Raw genomic sequence first — 18,908 nt, forward strand, 5'->3', positions numbered from 1 at the left:
TCTTTCTTTCTTTCTTTCTTTCTTTCTTTCTTTCTTTCTTTCTTTCTTTCTTTCTTCTTTCTTTCTTTCTTTCTTTCTTTCTTTCTTTCTTTCTTTCTTTCTTTCTTTCTTTCTTTCTTTCTTTCTTTCTTTCTTTCTTTCTTTCTTTCTTTCTTTCTTTCTTTCTTTCTTTCTTTCTTTCTTTCTTTCTTTCTTTTCTTCCTTCTTTCCAGGGCATGTTAATTATATCGAACGCGGTACCAATTATTCAAGTGCTATTGATATAGATAATGAAAATAAAAATCTACTCATCCATGATATGAACCAGGGATCTGTGGCTTATTGGTTTGATACATTACCCATGAGTAAACACGTTGGCTACCAAGAAGTACTAGATTATCTGCGAATCGGTAATTAATCATCATGTTGAAAATTCCCACGATAACTTATTAAACTCAGTTTTAAAACAAACGATTCCAGATAATCTATATAAATTTAACCCCACATTGACCTTTTAATTAAATATAAAATTAATAAAAATATTTCCTGTAAGTTTGATTTTTAAAACATAATTACATTTTGAAGAAAAAAATAAAATCCATTTTTTAAGCATTTCTTTTTATTATGCTAATCATATCAAACTGCACGATCACTCGTGAAAGAATATTGTAAATGGCATCTTTCACTTCAATCTAAATTTAGATTTTAAATTACTGTGCAGTTTGGAAATTGAAGGACAGTGGTGGCGCCAAGGGGCCGGTGATGGGGGTGGGGGTGGGGCATATCCCCCCCAAAAAACTTGTGCTTTTCTTCCTAGTTACCCACATCAAATAGGCCTAGGCTTAAATCATTAAAACTTTACACTATTTTGGGCAATATTTTCACATTGAAGGCAAAGTTGAATATTACCCCTTCAAACACATTTGGCCCAATACATTGTATGGTTCCAGCGGAAAAAATTCAGCATTTTGGGTGCTTTTGGTTTACAAAGATGCCAGTCCCAGGGGTGGATACAACTGGGATAAGACAATTGTACGCGCCTGACGTATCTTCCAGGTATAAATTATATAGTCAGAGGCTACCCATTAATTGAGTTACTTTTATGTCCTGTAATTAGTCATGCTCTAGTTCTGGTGGTGAGTTATGCACGAGTCCTGGTGATGAGTCTTGCTCAACTCCTGGCGGCAGGTGCTGCTCAAATCCTCGCGCCTTGTCTTCCTCAAGTCTTGGCGACGAGTCCTGTTCGAGTCCTGGTGACGTGTCTTCCTCAAATCCTGGCGCTGGGTCTTCCTCGAGTTCTGGTAGTGGGTCATTCTCTACTCCTGGCGGTGAGTCCTGCTTGAGTCCTGTTGATGAGTCTTGCTCAAATCCTGGCCCCGGGTGCTGCCCAAACACTGGCGCCAGGTCTTCCGCAAGTCCTGGAGATGAGTCATGCTCTAGTCCAGGCGGTGAGTCCTGATCGAGTCCCGGAGATGAGTCTTGCTCAAGTTCTGGCGATGAGTCTAGGTTGTTTTGGCCCGGTTGAAGGTACACATAGTCACTCTCCTTGAATTCGCTCATGTCAAGATAGCCCTGAAGGGAAAAGGAGCAACACATGCTAGGAGCTGTCTTGGTTTTAAGCTGTAGTTGTATGTGTTGAAATTGAATCAATGGCTTTGTAGTTATTGTTTTCATGCATTATGTTTGATCATTTTTATTAAAAGAGACATACGTTGCACGTTTTGTAATGTCAAGCTTTGACTCTAAACTAGGTCCATGGATGAGTCACAGGTGGCAAAAAATACAACCGAAAATAACAATATGGGTATTCATTTGTCGATAATTTCGCAGTCATGCAATTGACACCTTGTCCAGAGGTTAATGGGGTTAAGAATGAAAAGAAAGCCTCTAAAGTATACCTTTGCATCTTCCAGCATATGTTCCACTTTGCTTTGAATTTGCATAAATGTAAGTCTGTCATCCGGATTCAGTTCCCAACAATTGCTCATTATACCGTATCTGTTGTCAAGAAACGTAAAAATATGCGAGTAGCGAATGGTTAAAGAAAGAAATGAAAAGTAATAAATGCAGACAACAAAATAAAAAAGTAAGCAAAGTTTCCATACATTACGAACCAAAATCCAGAACAACAAGAAATAAGCGAAACAAAAAACAAAAAGAAGACCTACAATTTACAAAATAAATCATTATTATTAATAATAACTGATCCGGGGTTTTCAGACAGCAGTTAGGTACTCATACTCTAACCTCTGCCAAACACTGTTTTATACCCCATCTCTGATAAGCTAATCTCCTACATGTATAGCCAAAAAGACACTCAAGACCACTAAAAGTTCCAAAATGGAATTGTTTTGATTACCTGCGTCAGATTAGCTGCGTCAGTTATACCCGCATGCGAAGCATGAACGGGTATATTGCCATCCTATGGTTTCTTCTCCATCTTTTCTTCCTCCTCCTCATCCATCAAACACAACATTCTGTCATGGCTAGCGCTAAAACTACAAGGGCCACAGGGCCCATACGTGGAACACTTATGGGCCCTACCCCGTAGATTTATCCTTTGCCCATCTTGGCCCCATAGGTCAAAGGTCACGGGCCCCAGAACTCAAATGTTAAAATACAAAGTATGCCGTTTCTCATCAAATGAAGCAGCCTCAGGGCCCTGAGTTGGTACACTAATAGCCCCAGGGGTACTTTATATATACAAGTAAACATGAGCCCCATATGTCATATATTATGGGCCCCAGGGCCCCACATGTTAAAATAAGGGGCAACAGATTGACAGGGCTAGCGCTAAAACTACAAGGGCCCCAGGGTCCATATGTGGTACACTTATGAGCCCTACCCCGTAGATTTATACTTTGCACATCTCGGCCCCAGAGGTCAAAGGTCACGGGCCCCAGGGGCCCAAATGTAAAATTACAAAGCATGCTGTTTCTCATTAAATGAAGCAGCCTCAGGGCCCTGAGTTGGTACACTGATAGATCCAGGGGTACTCTATATATACAAGTATACATGAGCCCCATATGTCATATATTTTGGGCCCCAGGGCCCCAAATGTTAAAACAAGGGCAACAGATTGACAGGGCTAGCGCTGAAACTACAAGGGCCCCAGGGCCCATATGTGGTACACTTATGGACCCTATCCCGTAAATTTATCCTCTGCACATCTTGGCCCCAGAGGTCAAAGGTCACGGGCCCCAGGGGCCTAAATGTAAAAATACAAAGCATGCTGTTTCTCATTAAATGAAGCAGCCTCAGGGCCCTGAGTTGGTACACTGATAGATCCAGGGGTACTCTATATATACAAGTATACATGAGCCCCACATGTCATATATTATGGGCCCCAGGGCCCCAAATGTTAAAATAAGGGGCAACAGATTGACAAGGCTAGCTATAAAACTACACGGGCACTAGAGCTCATATATGGCACATATATGGGCCCTAAGTTGTAAATTGCCTTTTGCCTATTTTGACCCCAGATGTTTAATTGCATAGCTTCACTGTGAATTAAAGAGACTGACAACAGCAACCTAAGTCCTCAGCAAATAAGGACTGTAAGTTTGTGTACACCAATAACATGCGGGTATAGCCGTATTTGTGTACAAATATATAGCCTTCTAGTTTCTACTTACATTTCGTCGCTGCAATGTTCTGGTTTAGGTAGCCTGTATCCTTTTTTCAGCTCCGAAATTACTTGAGGGCCTGACAAGCCCGGGTAAGGATGCGAACCTGCAATCAAATAGATCACATAATGTTAATCTGATATTTTCAGCTGCGAGGCGTACGGAATGGGGAAGGAGGGTTAAGTACCCCCCCTCCCCCCCCACTTGCGCGCATTTGTTCCGATAAAGTTATTTTAGTTGCGGACAAACGGGATGATTTGAATACTTCCCCCCCCCCCCCCCTGGCTCGGCGGCCCCGGTACGCCCCTTATATTTTCATATTTGTGGTTTAGGATAAGAACAGGATAAGAAACACCAAGATATGTATGTTTTATTCAACATAATGTTTAAAAGACACTTAACTCTCACCGGTTAGCTTGAAGTGGTCAATTTATAAGGAAGGTTTAAAAAACCAATGGGAAAAGGTAAATGAGTAATCGCCTTCAAGAAATTGAATATAAAAATAAAAGATGACCTTAATAGTGCTGGAAGATGAATGTGTTGAATTACGAATTGTGTATAGTGACGAATTTAAACCTGGTCGTTGTTCATGTTAATTACATTCGCAAGAGGCAAGTATTTTCTGTATGCACTTGAGAATTTAACACTATTATAATACACATAGAATTCATACCTAAAGTAACCAATTCCCATAGCACTATTCCGTACGACCACACATCACTCTTTGATGAATAGAAGTTGTCTAACAGAGATTCTATCGCCATCCAGCGGATCGGTACACGACCCTTAAAATAAAAGTATTGTTTATAAAGACATATAACTATGTAATCGAAGTTAGCGAACGTTTGTTGCCAAATTAAATAACTATTGTTATAGATGTCTCTAAAATTACAAATTCGGAAGGCTAATGTTTCGATTGTAGCAAAGTAATTCCCAAGTTGAAGAGCAATGCTTAGTCCAATTCACAGCAAAAAAATACATATTTGTGACTGGCTGTGATTGGCTGTTTTAAAATACGTGGGCATATAATCACAAGCTAAGTATTTGATTACAGCTCAGTCAAAAGTAAAATAAGGAGTTAACCACCACAACAGAATCTATGTAATCGCCATTCTTTTCAGTAACACATCAAAAGTCTTCGAAAATCCAAGTAGTGAAACAGTGCCTAGGGTAAAAAACCCATCTAGGACATGTCAAACAATGCTTTGTTTACACTGTTTTTGCAAGTGGAACACTCTGAGACCATTGTGATCAAAATCAGAGAATTTTTCAACTTTTGTGAAATGGATACTGTGTACAATTAGTGGAGGGTCATTTCATATTCTGCCTGGGCTATTAGGCTGATAATTTTTACAGGCTGAAAAGAAACAATCAATATTACTGTTGCAATCCAGCCAGCAATACAAGTAGATACTCTTACCTTTGACTTCATTTCATACGTATTGTTTTCTACCACATCTCTAGCTAGTCCAAAATCGCTGACTTTGCACACAAGACCATTGCCTAGAAGAATATTGCGAGTTGCCAAGTCTCGATGGACACACTGTAACAGAAATAATTCATTATACCACGGTGATCTAGCAGTACGACGGCAACTTAGCTCACATCTGGTAATTTTTACCGGCGTGACCTCTGCTGTTACGTAACGAAATGTTGAAAAGAAGTCGCCAAATACGTTTTTTTTTTTTGAAAAAAACTAAAAAAATGGAATACACGGGTCATTTCTTGCTTAATTCTCGTATGGAGCCCACAGGTAAGATTTGAAACGTGATTATAAAGTAAACAGTACGGTGTAAAAGTTGAATTATTGCGGAAAAATGAATGTCTATTGTGCCCGACGTAGCCTAAAAAATTAGAAAACATGTCTGTCACGATCACTAAAATGGTTATATCTAGTCTACAACTCTGAGCAAACGCCGGTCGTATGCTTCTTTGTAATGATTGACATTAACTAACGTCAGCTTGTATTAAATTTTCAGCGAAAATGATTGGTGGACTACTTGAGTCGTAGATTGAAATGTTGCTTTCAAACAGGCCTCGTGTCCTGATCGTGCGTGATCATTGGTGACCAGTGTCACTAGGAAAATTAACAGTAGGTTTTGTCCATATATCGATTAATAATCGCCAGAATCGTCCACTGATGTTTGTTTATTCGTGTAAAATAATGTGTTGTTTTACAAAATATTGAAGTAAACATAAAAAGTAATATCACCTCATTTGACTGAAGTACAAACATGTTTAAAAAGTATTTTATAGCAAGTCGTATGGTCTAGTGGTTGAACGGTTTGCTTTTTGTGCCAGAGGATGAAGGTTCGTACCCCTGTCGTAACGTTTTGATTTTTTCTCTCTCTTGTTTTGTTATGAGCAGGGCCGTTTCTAGGGATTTTGCCGCCCTAGGCAAAGCCTCTCCCTGCCGCCCAACTAAAGCATACCAAGAAAGTATTAAGGGGCCAGGATACCCCCTTGAAAACATCAGTTTTGACCTATTTGTTTACTGCCCACGACTGTGTTCCTTCTTTTCTGTATTTTTATCCCAAAAGTTTGGGTGTATACAAAAAGGGGTCAAAAGTTTTCAGTCCATAAAGAGGGGGGTGTTTCTAAAAGTTTAACATACAGACAGGGGGGGTCAAATAAGTTTTGACATACCGAAATCAAAATTTTCCAGCCCCCCTACCAAAGTATTTATGAACGTTCCCTAAGAATAATACACATGATATCATGCATAGCATGTGTCTACGGTCTTTGTTTTGACTCCTGTAAGCAGTGCAGCGGCGCGGCGTGACTAGGGTTGGTAGCGCCCGGGGTAAGAAACAAAATTGGCGCCCTACCCCCACCTGAGAATATCTTAGACGCGGGCAGTGGTGTAGCTACAGGCTGTGGCGCCCAGGGCTAAGGATACATAATGCCCCCCCCCCCTTCTTGAAACAAGCGGGCTAATTAATTTTAGTTCTAGAAGTTGAATATCGGTCTTAAAATGTTCTTTCAATTGATTTTGTGCTGAAATGCGCGAAAAGTTTGACTTTCATCGCTTGGAGGGGCGCAGAATCGATGCTGAATTGGCCAATTTGGCGCCCCTAAGGGTGGTACCCGGGGCATGTTGCCCCTGATCCCCCAGTTACGCCACTGAAGCAGTAGATTTCTTTTTGATATTGGGGATGGGGTTGGAAAACAATTCTTGAATTATAGTGAATCTAGCACCCTTTGGCGACAGAATATGTCTATCGAACAAATCTAAACTGATTAAATATGGTACAAAAGTGGAATAAATGCGCGCTAAGCGGGCAAAAAGTTGCACTTTGGGGACTAAAAGGACCAAATATGAGGTTAATTTGGTCAGAAACCCACATACAGGCGTTAACATTGGGGGATGATTATGTTTATCCCCATCCCCCCTCCCGGATCTACGCCTATGCCTGTAAGTTTCCTTTTCCGCCCTGTTTTCAGTTTCTCTTTTCGCCCCCTTTTTATTTTTCCTCCCATTTTTTCTTTTTATCCGCCCTCATTTTTTTCTTCCCTTTTCTTTCTCCATTCCCATTTTTTCTTTTTTCGCCCTTTTTTTTGCGCCCCTCTGCGTTTGACGCCCTAGGCGACCGCCTTACCTGGCCTAATGGTCGGAACGGCCCTGGTGAGGGTGTGTAGGCTGGTCATTTCATTTATGCGGTCTTCCATGCAGTTTCTTTATGCGTACATAAAAATCATGAGATAGATTCATCCATGCACGAATTATTCTTGCTTAAAATGACCAGAAAACCTTCCTGACAGCTGTTTAGGCATACCATTCATAAATATTTGATTGGTTCCATTTTTATGCCCCATGTGGTTACCATGATGGGTCGAATGTCACCGGTAGGGCCAAACTCAGGCATGATTGGAGCACATGGTTGTCCAATGTAAGTCAGTGTTTGTGAATAAGGTTCTGTTTCTTATTTTAATTATGTGCGAGAACTTCACTGAAGTCAGAGGTGTGTCGACGGCGGGCAATTTGCCCCATCCGCTCAAAATACCGGGACCAAATTGACCACAAGTTGTAATGGGCATTTTCCTCGTTTGAGGCTACGACGAGAGTCATATTTTTTTTCTTATACGTCTGAGTTGGCCGGAACCTTTATAACGTGGTGCTTCTACGCGTAACTTACTTTTCGAATCGCGGAGCTAAATTGACCAATCGTGTTAGAGGTTTTCATTCATGAATAGTCAGTTCAGTTAATGAATAGTCAGCCCATAAAATAATCTGGTATTAAGCTTAATTTTGTTTTGACAGTGTTTTCATATTCCTAATTCATACACCTTCGTTATGATTGGAAACTATTACGGCTATTGACCTCTACTCGATCGGCGTTAGTTTTGTTTGATCTCCATCGCGTCCCCAGGCCATTGTTGATGTTAACATAAACTGTATCTAAGAAAGTCTCTTCACTGCTGTTTCGAAATCTAAATGTTTATATTCATATCTTTTTCAGTATTGATAAATAAAAAGTCACCACGGTCACTATAAAATAACACTTGCTTTAGATTCTTCATTCTTTTCTTCTTTACCAATGCAGTCATTCATAAGAAATAAATACACCTGTTTGGAAAACAATCCATACGAACCAAATATGCAAAAAGGGAAAGATAATAATAATAATAATAATAATAATAATAATAATAATAATAATGTGAATTTATAATGCGCACATCTCCACCAAATCAATGGCGCTCAAGGCGCGATACATAGATTAACTTAAGGTTGGTCTGAACCCTGGAATTATGGAAACTTTCGGGCCTCATAACTTCTAAATTGTTTGTCTAAAGTATATAAAAGTATACATATTTAGAATGGCAAAGACTGGATAAGTTCATCTGTGAGGTCAAATTTGGGCCAAAATGGCACTTTTGGCCCAAAATCCCAAAAATAACGGTTTTTGGCCCACTTCTTTTTGTGCACCGTAACAAAAAAATTCTTGGGCCAAAATTTAATTTTATTAATTTTTAAAAACTAGATCAAAATATCTAGGACCCGTTTTTCATTTTTTGAATTTTGACCGATTTCACCAAAAATATTTGAAATTTGTGCCAAAATCGGGCTTTTTTATGATTTTTTTGAAAAATCAACATTTTTTGACCATTTTTGGCGCAAATTTCTCAAAGTTAGTCGAAATTCAAAAAAATGAAAAAACGGGTCCTAGATATTTTGATCTAGTTTTTAAAAATTAATAAAAAAATTTTGGCCCAAGAATGTTTTTGTTATGGTGCACAAAAGAAGTGGGCCAAAACCGTTATTTTGGATTTTGGGGCCAAAAGTGCCATTTTGGCCCAAATTTGACCTCACAGCTGAACTTATCAAGTCTTTGCCATTCTAAATATGTATACTTTTATATACTTTAGACCAACAATTTAGAAGTTATGAGGCCCGAAAGTTTCCATAATTCCAGGGTTCAGACCAACCTTAAGCTACAAAATAAAAATTAATTTACATTACAACTTAATCTACACATGAACTACAATCAATAGGTGAACAAAATATGGTGATGCGCATCAGTAAAATGCTTCTTTCATTAAGTGAGTTTTTAAAGAACTTTTAAACTGTGTTAAAGATGTACTTAGTTTAATGTGGGTTGGCAGAGTATTCCAGAGACGTGGTGAAGCAATTGAAAAAGCCCTATCCCCCCATGAATGTTTTGAACGGGGTTCGCAGAGAAGCGATTTGTCACTAAAACGGAGCATGCGAGGAGGGTTATATGGTTGGAGGAGACATTTGATATATTCTGGTGCAAGATCATTTAGTGATTTAAAAACAATGAGCAACAGTTTGTAAACAATTCTGTAACCAACCGGCAGCCAATGTAACTCTCTTAAAACTGGAGTGATGTGAGATCTCTTTCTAGTTAAAGTGACCAAACGCGCAGCAGTGTTCTGAATACGCTGTAGACGTGCAATCGGATCTTGAGGAAGGCCAAACAAGAGGGAGTTGCCCATATCAAGCCGGGAGGTTACAAAACTGTGAACAATTTGTTCAGTAGCATGAGGACTTAAGTACTTTCTTATTCTACCAATGTTTCTGATATGGAATGACGCTGAACGTACAATACTTGATACATGAGTATTAAGAGACATTGACGAGTCCAAAATAACACCTAGATTACGTGCACTCAATGAAGGAGTGATGTCAGAATCTCCTATTGTAATATGTGGGACATTAACTTTTGACAGCTGTTGTCGAGAACCAATTAAAACAAATTCAGTCTTTTCATCGCTCAATTTTAGACAATTCTCCTGCATCCACTTACGGATCTCACAAATGCATGATTCAATACACTCAATCGTTATTTCAGCACATTCTTGGGTTGGTTTGAAAGACATGTACAACTGAGTATCGTCAGCATATACGACGTACATGATACTGTAATTTGTATTTGAGGATTATCTTATGAACTAGATAGGTATAAATGGTGAACCATTGGGGTCCAATGACTGACCCTTGCGGGACTGCATAATCATGAACAACTGGAGTGGAGGAGGAGTTCCCAACGCGAACATACTCTGGTCTGTTACTCAGATATGATTGACACCATGCAAGCGCACTACCTCTCAAGCCAATAAAATCACGAAGTCTGCTTAGCAAAATGTTGTGGTCCACGGTATCGAATGCCGCGCTTAAATCTAAAAAGGATGAGAGCGGTTACGTTTCCCTCATCCATAGCAGCCAAAATATCATTTTCAACGCGCAATAGAGCGGTCTCAATGCTGTGTTTTGGCCTGTAAGCACTCTGAAACCCATCGGAAAGATTATTTTCATTTATAACCAAACTCAGTCTAGCCGATACAACACGCTCGATTGTCTTTCCTAAGAACTCCAGATTAGCTACAGGCCTATAATTTTTAGGACTTCCTTGTCCAAACCAGTTTTCTTTAACAGGGGTCTAATGTATGCAGTCTTGAGAGTGGTTGGAAAAATACCTTCAGCAAAAGATTTATTTACGATGTTGGTAATGTGAGGAACAAAGTCATCAATACACTCTTTGACCAGTGATGTTGGGACAGGGTCCAACTCACAGGTTTTACATGGTGACTTACAAATAATATCCCGCACTTCAACTTCACTGGCAGGTTTAAAGCTAGTAAGATAAACAGTGGTGTTTGATTCATTCTCACATAAAAATGGATCAGTACATTTGCTAGGAAAAGTATTACGTATATTCACTATCTTTTTACTGAAGAACTCAGAGAATTGCTCGGCAAGAGCATCATCAGACTCACACTGTGGAAGCACAGGTTTTGTGCTTTTTTGCAACAAATCATTTACAACCTTAAAGAACTGTTTTTGATCACATGCTTTCTCATTGATTTGACCTGAGTAGTACTCTATTTTAGCCTGTTCAATTAACTTATTTACAGTGTTCTTTTGTTCACAGTACATTTGTAAATCAACTTCAAGCTTTGTACTTCTCTACTTGCGCTCAAGCCGTCTCCTTTTTTGTTTCGCTATCCGGATGCCCTCATGAAACCATGGACTATTTGGTCTCAACCTAACAGTTCGCGTTCGCGATGGGGCATGTTTGTCCAGGAGGCCACTAAGGGCAGGACTATAATTTTCAACACAAGATTCAATATCCATAGTTGCAAATTCAATCTCAGCTAAGGACGAACTTAAGTCAGTGCGAAAGGCATTGATGTCAATTGCTTTGAGACGACGTGTAGTGATAGACACAGTAGGAGCTTGAGGTCTTTGAAGATTTAATGTACACATAATTGCATAATGCCATGACAAACCAGAATGAAGATAAATATCGGATACTAATTGTGCATTTTCACGAGTAATAAGCAAATCAAGACAATGGCCTTGTCTATGTGTGGGCTCTGTGATGTGCTGAAAAAGACCATTCGAGGACAACAGAGACTTAAACCGATTTGCTTCACTGTCAGTCAAATCATCAACACACACAGTCATCATCCCTATATCTTCGTGTTAAAAATTGCCGTGATAGTACGATGAATCCTCACGTTTTTCAACAACTACGCATGGTGAATTTGTTCGAGATAGCCCGTGCGACTCAGGCTAAGCATACAATTTGAGATTTTGAGAGCCGGCCACACTGTTTCTATTCTATGTTTTACGATTTTCGCATGATCAATATATGGCTGGCCGTAACCGCCACAACGTGGAGCTGCTACGCGTAGCTTACTTTTCGCTTCGCGGAGCTAAATTGACCAATCATGTTAGATCTTTTCATTACGCGGAGCCAGTGGATGCATCCTCGTTCCAGAGAGAGAAAACTCTTGCCAAAATTAATGTTTACTATGGGGATTTTAAATGAATCGATTGTAAATAAACCACGGCCAGTTGTACAGGATCAATACCATTGTTTGATTAGTGTATAGTCAATGTTACCTTGCATGCATGTGTCATGTGTGTGGCGTGTTTGTTTGTTTGTTTGTTTGTCTACTGTGTCAGGCCAGGATCACTGACACCCACGGTACTGATACTCTCATACTATCATGGTGATCATATTGTTGAATGTTGTTGACTTTAAAATAATGATGCAGTCATGTCTACAGTAGAACTCACCACGACCTTTGAAGGACTTAAACCCTATTAAAAGCTATTAAACCAAGATAACACTCAATGAAAACAGCTCAACTATGTTACATCAGATCTTCTCTGGTTAAATACACACTGCACTTGTGTCTGTTTTACATGTGCAATGAGCAATGAGCTGGTATTATAGTTTCAGTTGGGTGAACGATTATAAAGCGAACGCAAGGTAACAATACTGTGGGCTTTTGTTTACGAAATGAGACAATAGTCTGCTTATTGTTAACCAGCGTTCTTGAAAATGAGAAGCTTAATGACTTAACACGGTTTAGAAATAATTTCTTCATATTTTTTGGTGTTATCTGTCGTTTACATATCCTTCCTAAAACACTAAAGTACCAATATTTCCAAACACCTAAATTAGCTAAAAATTTAGGACATGTTACAAAACTATATTTTCTAGAATTTCAGAGAATACTTTAAATATTGGCCGGTTATTTTTTACACAGTGACGTCAACTAGGCAATGGCCTATACTTCTAACATACACTATTTGTAGAGGTCACGCGTCAATGGTGAGCGCACTGAGTATTGTGTATAGGAAAACGGACAGTAACTACAGTATGTATGGCCTACTACTAGTATATAAAGTAAATCCGAACTGGTTTGCAGTTTGCTGAAGGTCGAATTCGCAGGGACACCGCGCAAGTTATACAAATTAGCTCCCGGCGATACACTGCAGATCGCAGAACTGTGTGCATAGTTTACCACCACTCTGCCTAGCTATATAGTTATGTACAATACTGTATGAGTTTCTTATGAGTGCATGTCCATCTTAATAATAAGTCAGTTCGTACTTTTCATAAACTACTTTTTGAATCATAACTTTCGTGACCGAGGATATCTTGCAACTACGTGACGCTCGTCTGGCAAATTCTTAATGAATAAATTCGCTTCACGTAATGAGTAAGTCGTACTTAATTGGTCAGTTTTACCTCCGAGTAATGAAAAACTCTAACATGATCATGATTGGTCAATTTGGCTCCACGGAGCAAAAAGTCAGCTACGCGTAGCAGCTCCACGTTGTGGCGGTTGCGGCCTACCATATCAGTATCCCATATGATATTTCTATTGCAAGAAAATTTTATTTGTTGTCAGGTTTTATCTTAAATACACTAACTGGAAATTAAATACACTAATTAGTGAGGACCGGTATTTTGCTGTGGATATGTTTAACTGCAATTTGCGGGTAAAAATTTGAAATCCTGAGTAAAAATTTTGATCATATTCAACTCTTTGAGAAAAAATTTATATAAAAGAATGCATGTAAAATCCAGCTGCAATACAATGTACATTATTGACACACTATCACTCTCTTTATCTACGGCAATAATAGAATATCGATTTCAATCGAATTGAATACGATGCTCAGTTTTGAGTTTGTAGTTGACTACTAAGCGACCTAAGCGATCGATTGCTAGCCAATCAGATAGAACTCCTTTTCTTGCGTTCGGTGAAATACCAGTCGCCCGTCGCTCACCAACGGAGTATTAAATTTATATTTATCGTATAGGAAGTCGACACTGTGCAACATGTATGTTAAAGTCACCAGTAAATATTAACTCTGATGGTTGCAACAGGTAATCATCAATCAGGCTCTCAAACTCACTGAGGAATAGCCCAAAATTCCACCTACGTCCTGTACTATCATTTTCAGGGCGATATATGATTACAATGTGCACGGATGTTGAGTTGCTACTTATTTCTGCATGACATGATTCAAATGTTGAGTAAGAATTGACATCACTTTTGATTTTTACAGTTAAGTTGGATTTGTACAAAATTCCAACACCACCACCACGCCTATTTAATCTTGGGATGTGTTGAAATGTATAACCAGTCGGGGTGAGTTCAGAAATTGCTATCTCATCACCAGATGGTTATTGCAACAATATCAAGATTGTTCTCCAGTACAAGGTCACTAAATTCTGATGTTTTGTTTCTGAGAGATTGTACATTCAGACAACAAAAATTAAGTTTTGATTTATTATGAGGAGGTATTGCACGTAAATTGTCAAAAGTCCGTCCTGTATGGGCACTGTGATTACCAACTGTTACTTCTGTATGTCCCTGATTAGGGGGGAGGTATTTCACATAAGTTATCAAGATTCTGCCCTGTATGGGAACTAGGATTACCAACAGTTACCTCTGTGTGTCTCTGATTTACTATGACTGAAATAGGCCTTTGCTTGTCCCTTCCAGCTCTACATCCTCTTCTAGTTGGACATACAGAACAAATATTCAAGCCCACCAAGGTATTATTCACATCACTGGGTAGTCGTATTCTACCAGGATTCATGTTCAACAGCTCTCCTCTTGAATAGGAGATACCAGTCATTGCAGCCATGACCATATAGATCAATAGGAGCACAACAAAAGGATATAATAGTAGTTTAGCCAGGGCTACGACACTCAGCTCATTTGCATGGCAAAATTATGCGTCTCCTCCTCCGCAGCCAATATGGTTTCGCTCCATCGAAATCAAGCTGGCCACGGAGGAGACTACCCTCCTTTGTGTTTGTTCATTTGTGTATGGAGAGCCATTATTGTAGTCTATAATGACTTAGGCTACGCTCTCAGCTAGAGTCCGACGCTGCATTGTACTAGAAATACCTTTTCTGTGAAATCGCTATAGAGCCAACCGGGAACACGTATTCGTTTTGAAAATATAGCATTAAAATTAGTATCACCCTTGTGGCCCCGTGCAGTGGAAAACCTTAATTCTTTCATTAAAAAGAAATGAAAATTAAAAACAACACGGATCTACTTGTGCACCTATAAAATGGGCACAGCAATTTGTCTCAAATATGAGTGAATTTTAAGAAACATACGGGATATGATGAACATTGACCTGGCGCCATGATAGCAGGATCTATTAGTCGTTTTATATACCGTATTGTCATAATACCAATATTTGTCATAATATATAATGAGTAATATTTAGCAACGTAAACGTGCAGTTCATATGCACAAACGAATACTGATCTTTATGATATTCAGGTTTTGTACATCACATATAACATGTCACATAGGAGGTCATACGTGTTGACCTTCATCTATTGTATTTGTTCATCTGTGTATGGAGAGGATTAACGCCATTAAAACTCCATCAGTATTAGGGCGTAGTTCAGTGAACTCACCGGATTGCTATTCCAAGTACTTTGATAATACAGATAATTATGTATTAATGGGTCGAGGCGATTGCATTGAAAAACCTAATAAATTATTCATAACAGTTACGTAATCAATCGATAGTGCGGACACTTTTCATTTGCAAACCACCAAAATTCGTGATCTTTTAGCGTTGGAAAAGAAACCACGTGAATAGAGTGCCCTCTCAAGAATAGGTTCTCTGTGGTTTAGCCATATGTGTGTGGGAGTCCAGTCAAGTAGAAAACAATCAATATCCACTCCAACTGTGTGTTATCAGTATAGGCCAAAATGTAGCATCATACACAAAAATATATTCACAAAATTCACCAAAAATGCAGAATCATCCGACATCAGAGTTGATAAGGTTGATCTAGGAGCTTAGCTCTGCACATTGATATAACTTTGGTGACCAAAAATTACCATTAAGACATATAAATCATCCAAACTTAAGATAAGGATAATGAACTGAGTGCAAAGCATTAGTCAAGATAATCGCACGCGCCGTGGAGTTATTGCATTTAGCTCGAGAGCTGATAGGCTCGAGAGCTTAATGCAATAACTCCATGGCAAGTGCGATTATCTTGACGAATGTATTTGTACGAGTACATTATCCGTCATATACTTTGAGTGTATTAAAACAATAGGCAATATTAATTGCTGCATTCATTATATTAGTTTGAATATTAGGTAAAATATCTTAAATTTTAAAAACACCGTCAGGTCATCGACCAGGTATCATTTACTAGTAACTGGTCAAGAAAATCAATCACTGTATAAGTTAGCTATCAATGGTATCGATTGCGCCATACGTCATACTTTAGTAACTTATTCACGCATGGTTTGTAACCAATTGACTTTATGTTGTGATCATTTAATATCGTGGTTCCGAACACAGAGAGCACTGAAGCAGCTGACCTGGAAACAATCGATTTTGACGTCCCACTACATACGGTGAATGGAGATGAGAGAATAAACTTATATATCAATATCAACTGGACTTTATAGTTCTACAATTTGAACTTTAAAATCTACTAATATTGTTATAACACACGACAGTGGAATTTTTCAATTTGTTCAGTATTATAAAGCATGATCATGATGTTATACGCTAGTGTGTGTTTCCCGGGCGTGTTTATGTTATCTTAGATATAGGCCTACATGTAATTCATTTGTAAAATGATGAATATTTTCTAATGGTGTCATCTTGTATAATTATGGTCCACCTGTTTTTAGCCCTTTTTAATTAATAGAAGCTCGATTATTCTCATTTGATGTTTGATTTATTTGAGTTCATTAATCATAATTTATGGCAATGATAGTTGCAAAATAGAACAGTTTGTAACCTATGATTTACAAAGTGCGCATGAAAAACTACTATACCCTATAACTATTTTAACACCACAGAATGTATATTATATATAGTAAGTTATATAGTAATGTGAAAGTAGTATTTCTAGTATTTGAGCGTGCACGTATTATCTAAAATCTATTGTTTAGCGTGCGGGTTTTAGATAATGTATTGTTTAGCGTGCAGGTTTATATAAACCTGCACGCGAAGTAGTTCGCGAAAATAATGCACGGGAGAAGAATACATAACGATGAATAGAAACGGGCACTAGAAGTATATGAGGACATAACCAGTGCAGCCACACAGGGCGCACAATCAATATAATATTGATTCAAACCAGGTATATCAACTTTATGTGGGGAACAAGACAAAGTCAGATAATATGTAAACCTTGAAGGTGTGCACTAACACTGCACTAGTAAATATCCTCATAAGCCACAGGGATAGTAAAATAAGTCAAAATAAACAAAAATATACGGTGCTCCTTGGAAGGAGGGATTTAAGTTACAACAACAACAATGGCATTTTGCGTGTTTGTAGTATGTTTTTTTTTCATTAGTTTCGTATTTCAAATGCAAATTCCTGCTATATATAGAACTATATTGCTTGCAGTCAGTGCGTATTAGTAAACCAAGTCAATTGCATTATTTAAACAAGACACTGAATGCAAAGCAAAACTAGCAAAACCAACAAATTGTTTCAAAATCTAATTCCAAGCTAAATAAGGGGCCCTCTCTTAAGAGGGCGTGAGGGCGTCCCAAAAACGACTGATAAAATCCTGTCATCATGACGTCGGGTAAAAGGTTCGTTATATCCTGGATGACTGAGAATATACACAAATATATATCCCGTATGTTTATCTAAACTCATACCCTATTGCTATTTTTAATTTTCATTTATTTTCATGTCACAAATTCAGGTTTTCTAGTATACGGGACCGCCGGACGGCGATACAAATTTAATGCTATTAACATTGAAAAAATGCGGAATTAAGAATAGGCGTAAATAGATGCATTTGTAGGATTGTAGATAAATAATTCAAACTTTTTAGCTTGACAAATCCATTAAATGAGTACTCACGACTTTAGCTTTCGCCATCAGGGCTGATGGCTTGATCACAAGTGAATAGGTCCACTGCTTTTCCCGCGAAAGAGCTTGTTGACATTTCCCGGAAGTGAATTATCCTGCCTTCAGCAGGAGAATTAGGGAAGCAATCTACATTCGCAAAAAGGGGGCCAAAGCAATCAACCGCGACGAAGGTCTCGTATCTCTTGATCACGTGTACGATCCACTGCTCAAAACAAAAACATCTTCACTTCCGGGAAATGTCAACAAGCTGTTTCGCGGAAAAAGCAGTGGACCTATTCACATTGTGATCAAGACATCAGCCCTGATGGCGAAAGCTAAAGTCGTGATTACTCATTTAATGGATTTGTCAAGCTAAAAAGTTTGAATTAAGACTAGACTTAGCTGTGGTCTAACCCACGAACACAGCCGTGTTGTGACCCCTAATGACCTTTGACCCCAAAATATATGAAAACGCCCATAGACATTGGCTAATGTCAATGCATGGGTGCACGTGGCACCACTTTGCTATGTTACTTGTGGCAGAAGGGGCATTTTGAAGGTTTTTCGTCTCAGACCGGAAGTGACCCCTTAATGACATTTGACCCCAAATAAAAAATACCACATATGAATTGGGTAACCACAATTCATATGTGAACATACCGTTACTGTCCTATGTTTTTCTTATCAAATAAAAAATTTTGAAGGTTTTTCGTTTTATACCGGAAGTGACCCCTTAATGACCTTTGACCTCAAACAAAAAATACCACATATACATAAGGTAAACATAATTCATGTGTGCACATACCGTCACTCTCCTATGTTTTTTCTTAGCTTATAACATTTTATACCGGAAGTGACCCCTTAATGACCTTTGACCTCAAATCTGTATGATTCATAGACACTGGGTAATAGCAATGCCTGTGTGCAAATTGCGTCAACGTCCTATGTAATTTGTGGGAGAAGTAGCATTTTGAAGGTATTTCGTTTTATACCGGAAGTGACCCTTTAATGACCTTTGACCCCACGAGTTTCATGTGACATATAGGGGCATGGTCAGTGATGGTTGTGACCAAGTTAGGTCAAAATCGGTGTAAGCATGTCGGTGCTAGAGCAAATGTAATGGTCGACAGAAGAAGAAGAACTAGACTTAGCTGTGGTCT

The 18,908-nt window shown here is 38.7% G+C and overlaps 1 protein-coding gene across 1 annotated transcript in view; it reads right to left on the reverse strand.

The window, feature by feature from the left end:
* Window positions 1–492: 492 nt before the first annotated feature.
* LOC140141660 (tyrosine kinase receptor Cad96Ca-like) overlaps window positions 493–18,908 on the reverse strand; it is a 31,781-nt gene continuing 13,365 nt past the window's right edge. The window contains exons 5-9 of the mRNA XM_072163572.1: window positions 5,026–5,148; window positions 4,279–4,390; window positions 3,615–3,711; window positions 1,878–1,977; window positions 493–1,551 (exon numbers count right to left, since the gene is read on the reverse strand). Coding sequence (XP_072019673.1) covers window positions 1,093–1,551; window positions 1,878–1,977; window positions 3,615–3,711; window positions 4,279–4,390; window positions 5,026–5,148 — 891 coding nt within the window. The 3' untranslated portion in view covers window positions 493–1,092. The remainder of the gene's footprint in view (window positions 1,552–1,877; window positions 1,978–3,614; window positions 3,712–4,278; window positions 4,391–5,025; window positions 5,149–18,908) is intronic.

Source organism: Amphiura filiformis, chromosome 19 (assembly GCF_039555335.1).
Source record: "Amphiura filiformis chromosome 19, Afil_fr2py, whole genome shotgun sequence".
Taxonomy (NCBI): domain Eukaryota; kingdom Metazoa; phylum Echinodermata; class Ophiuroidea; order Amphilepidida; family Amphiuridae; genus Amphiura; species Amphiura filiformis.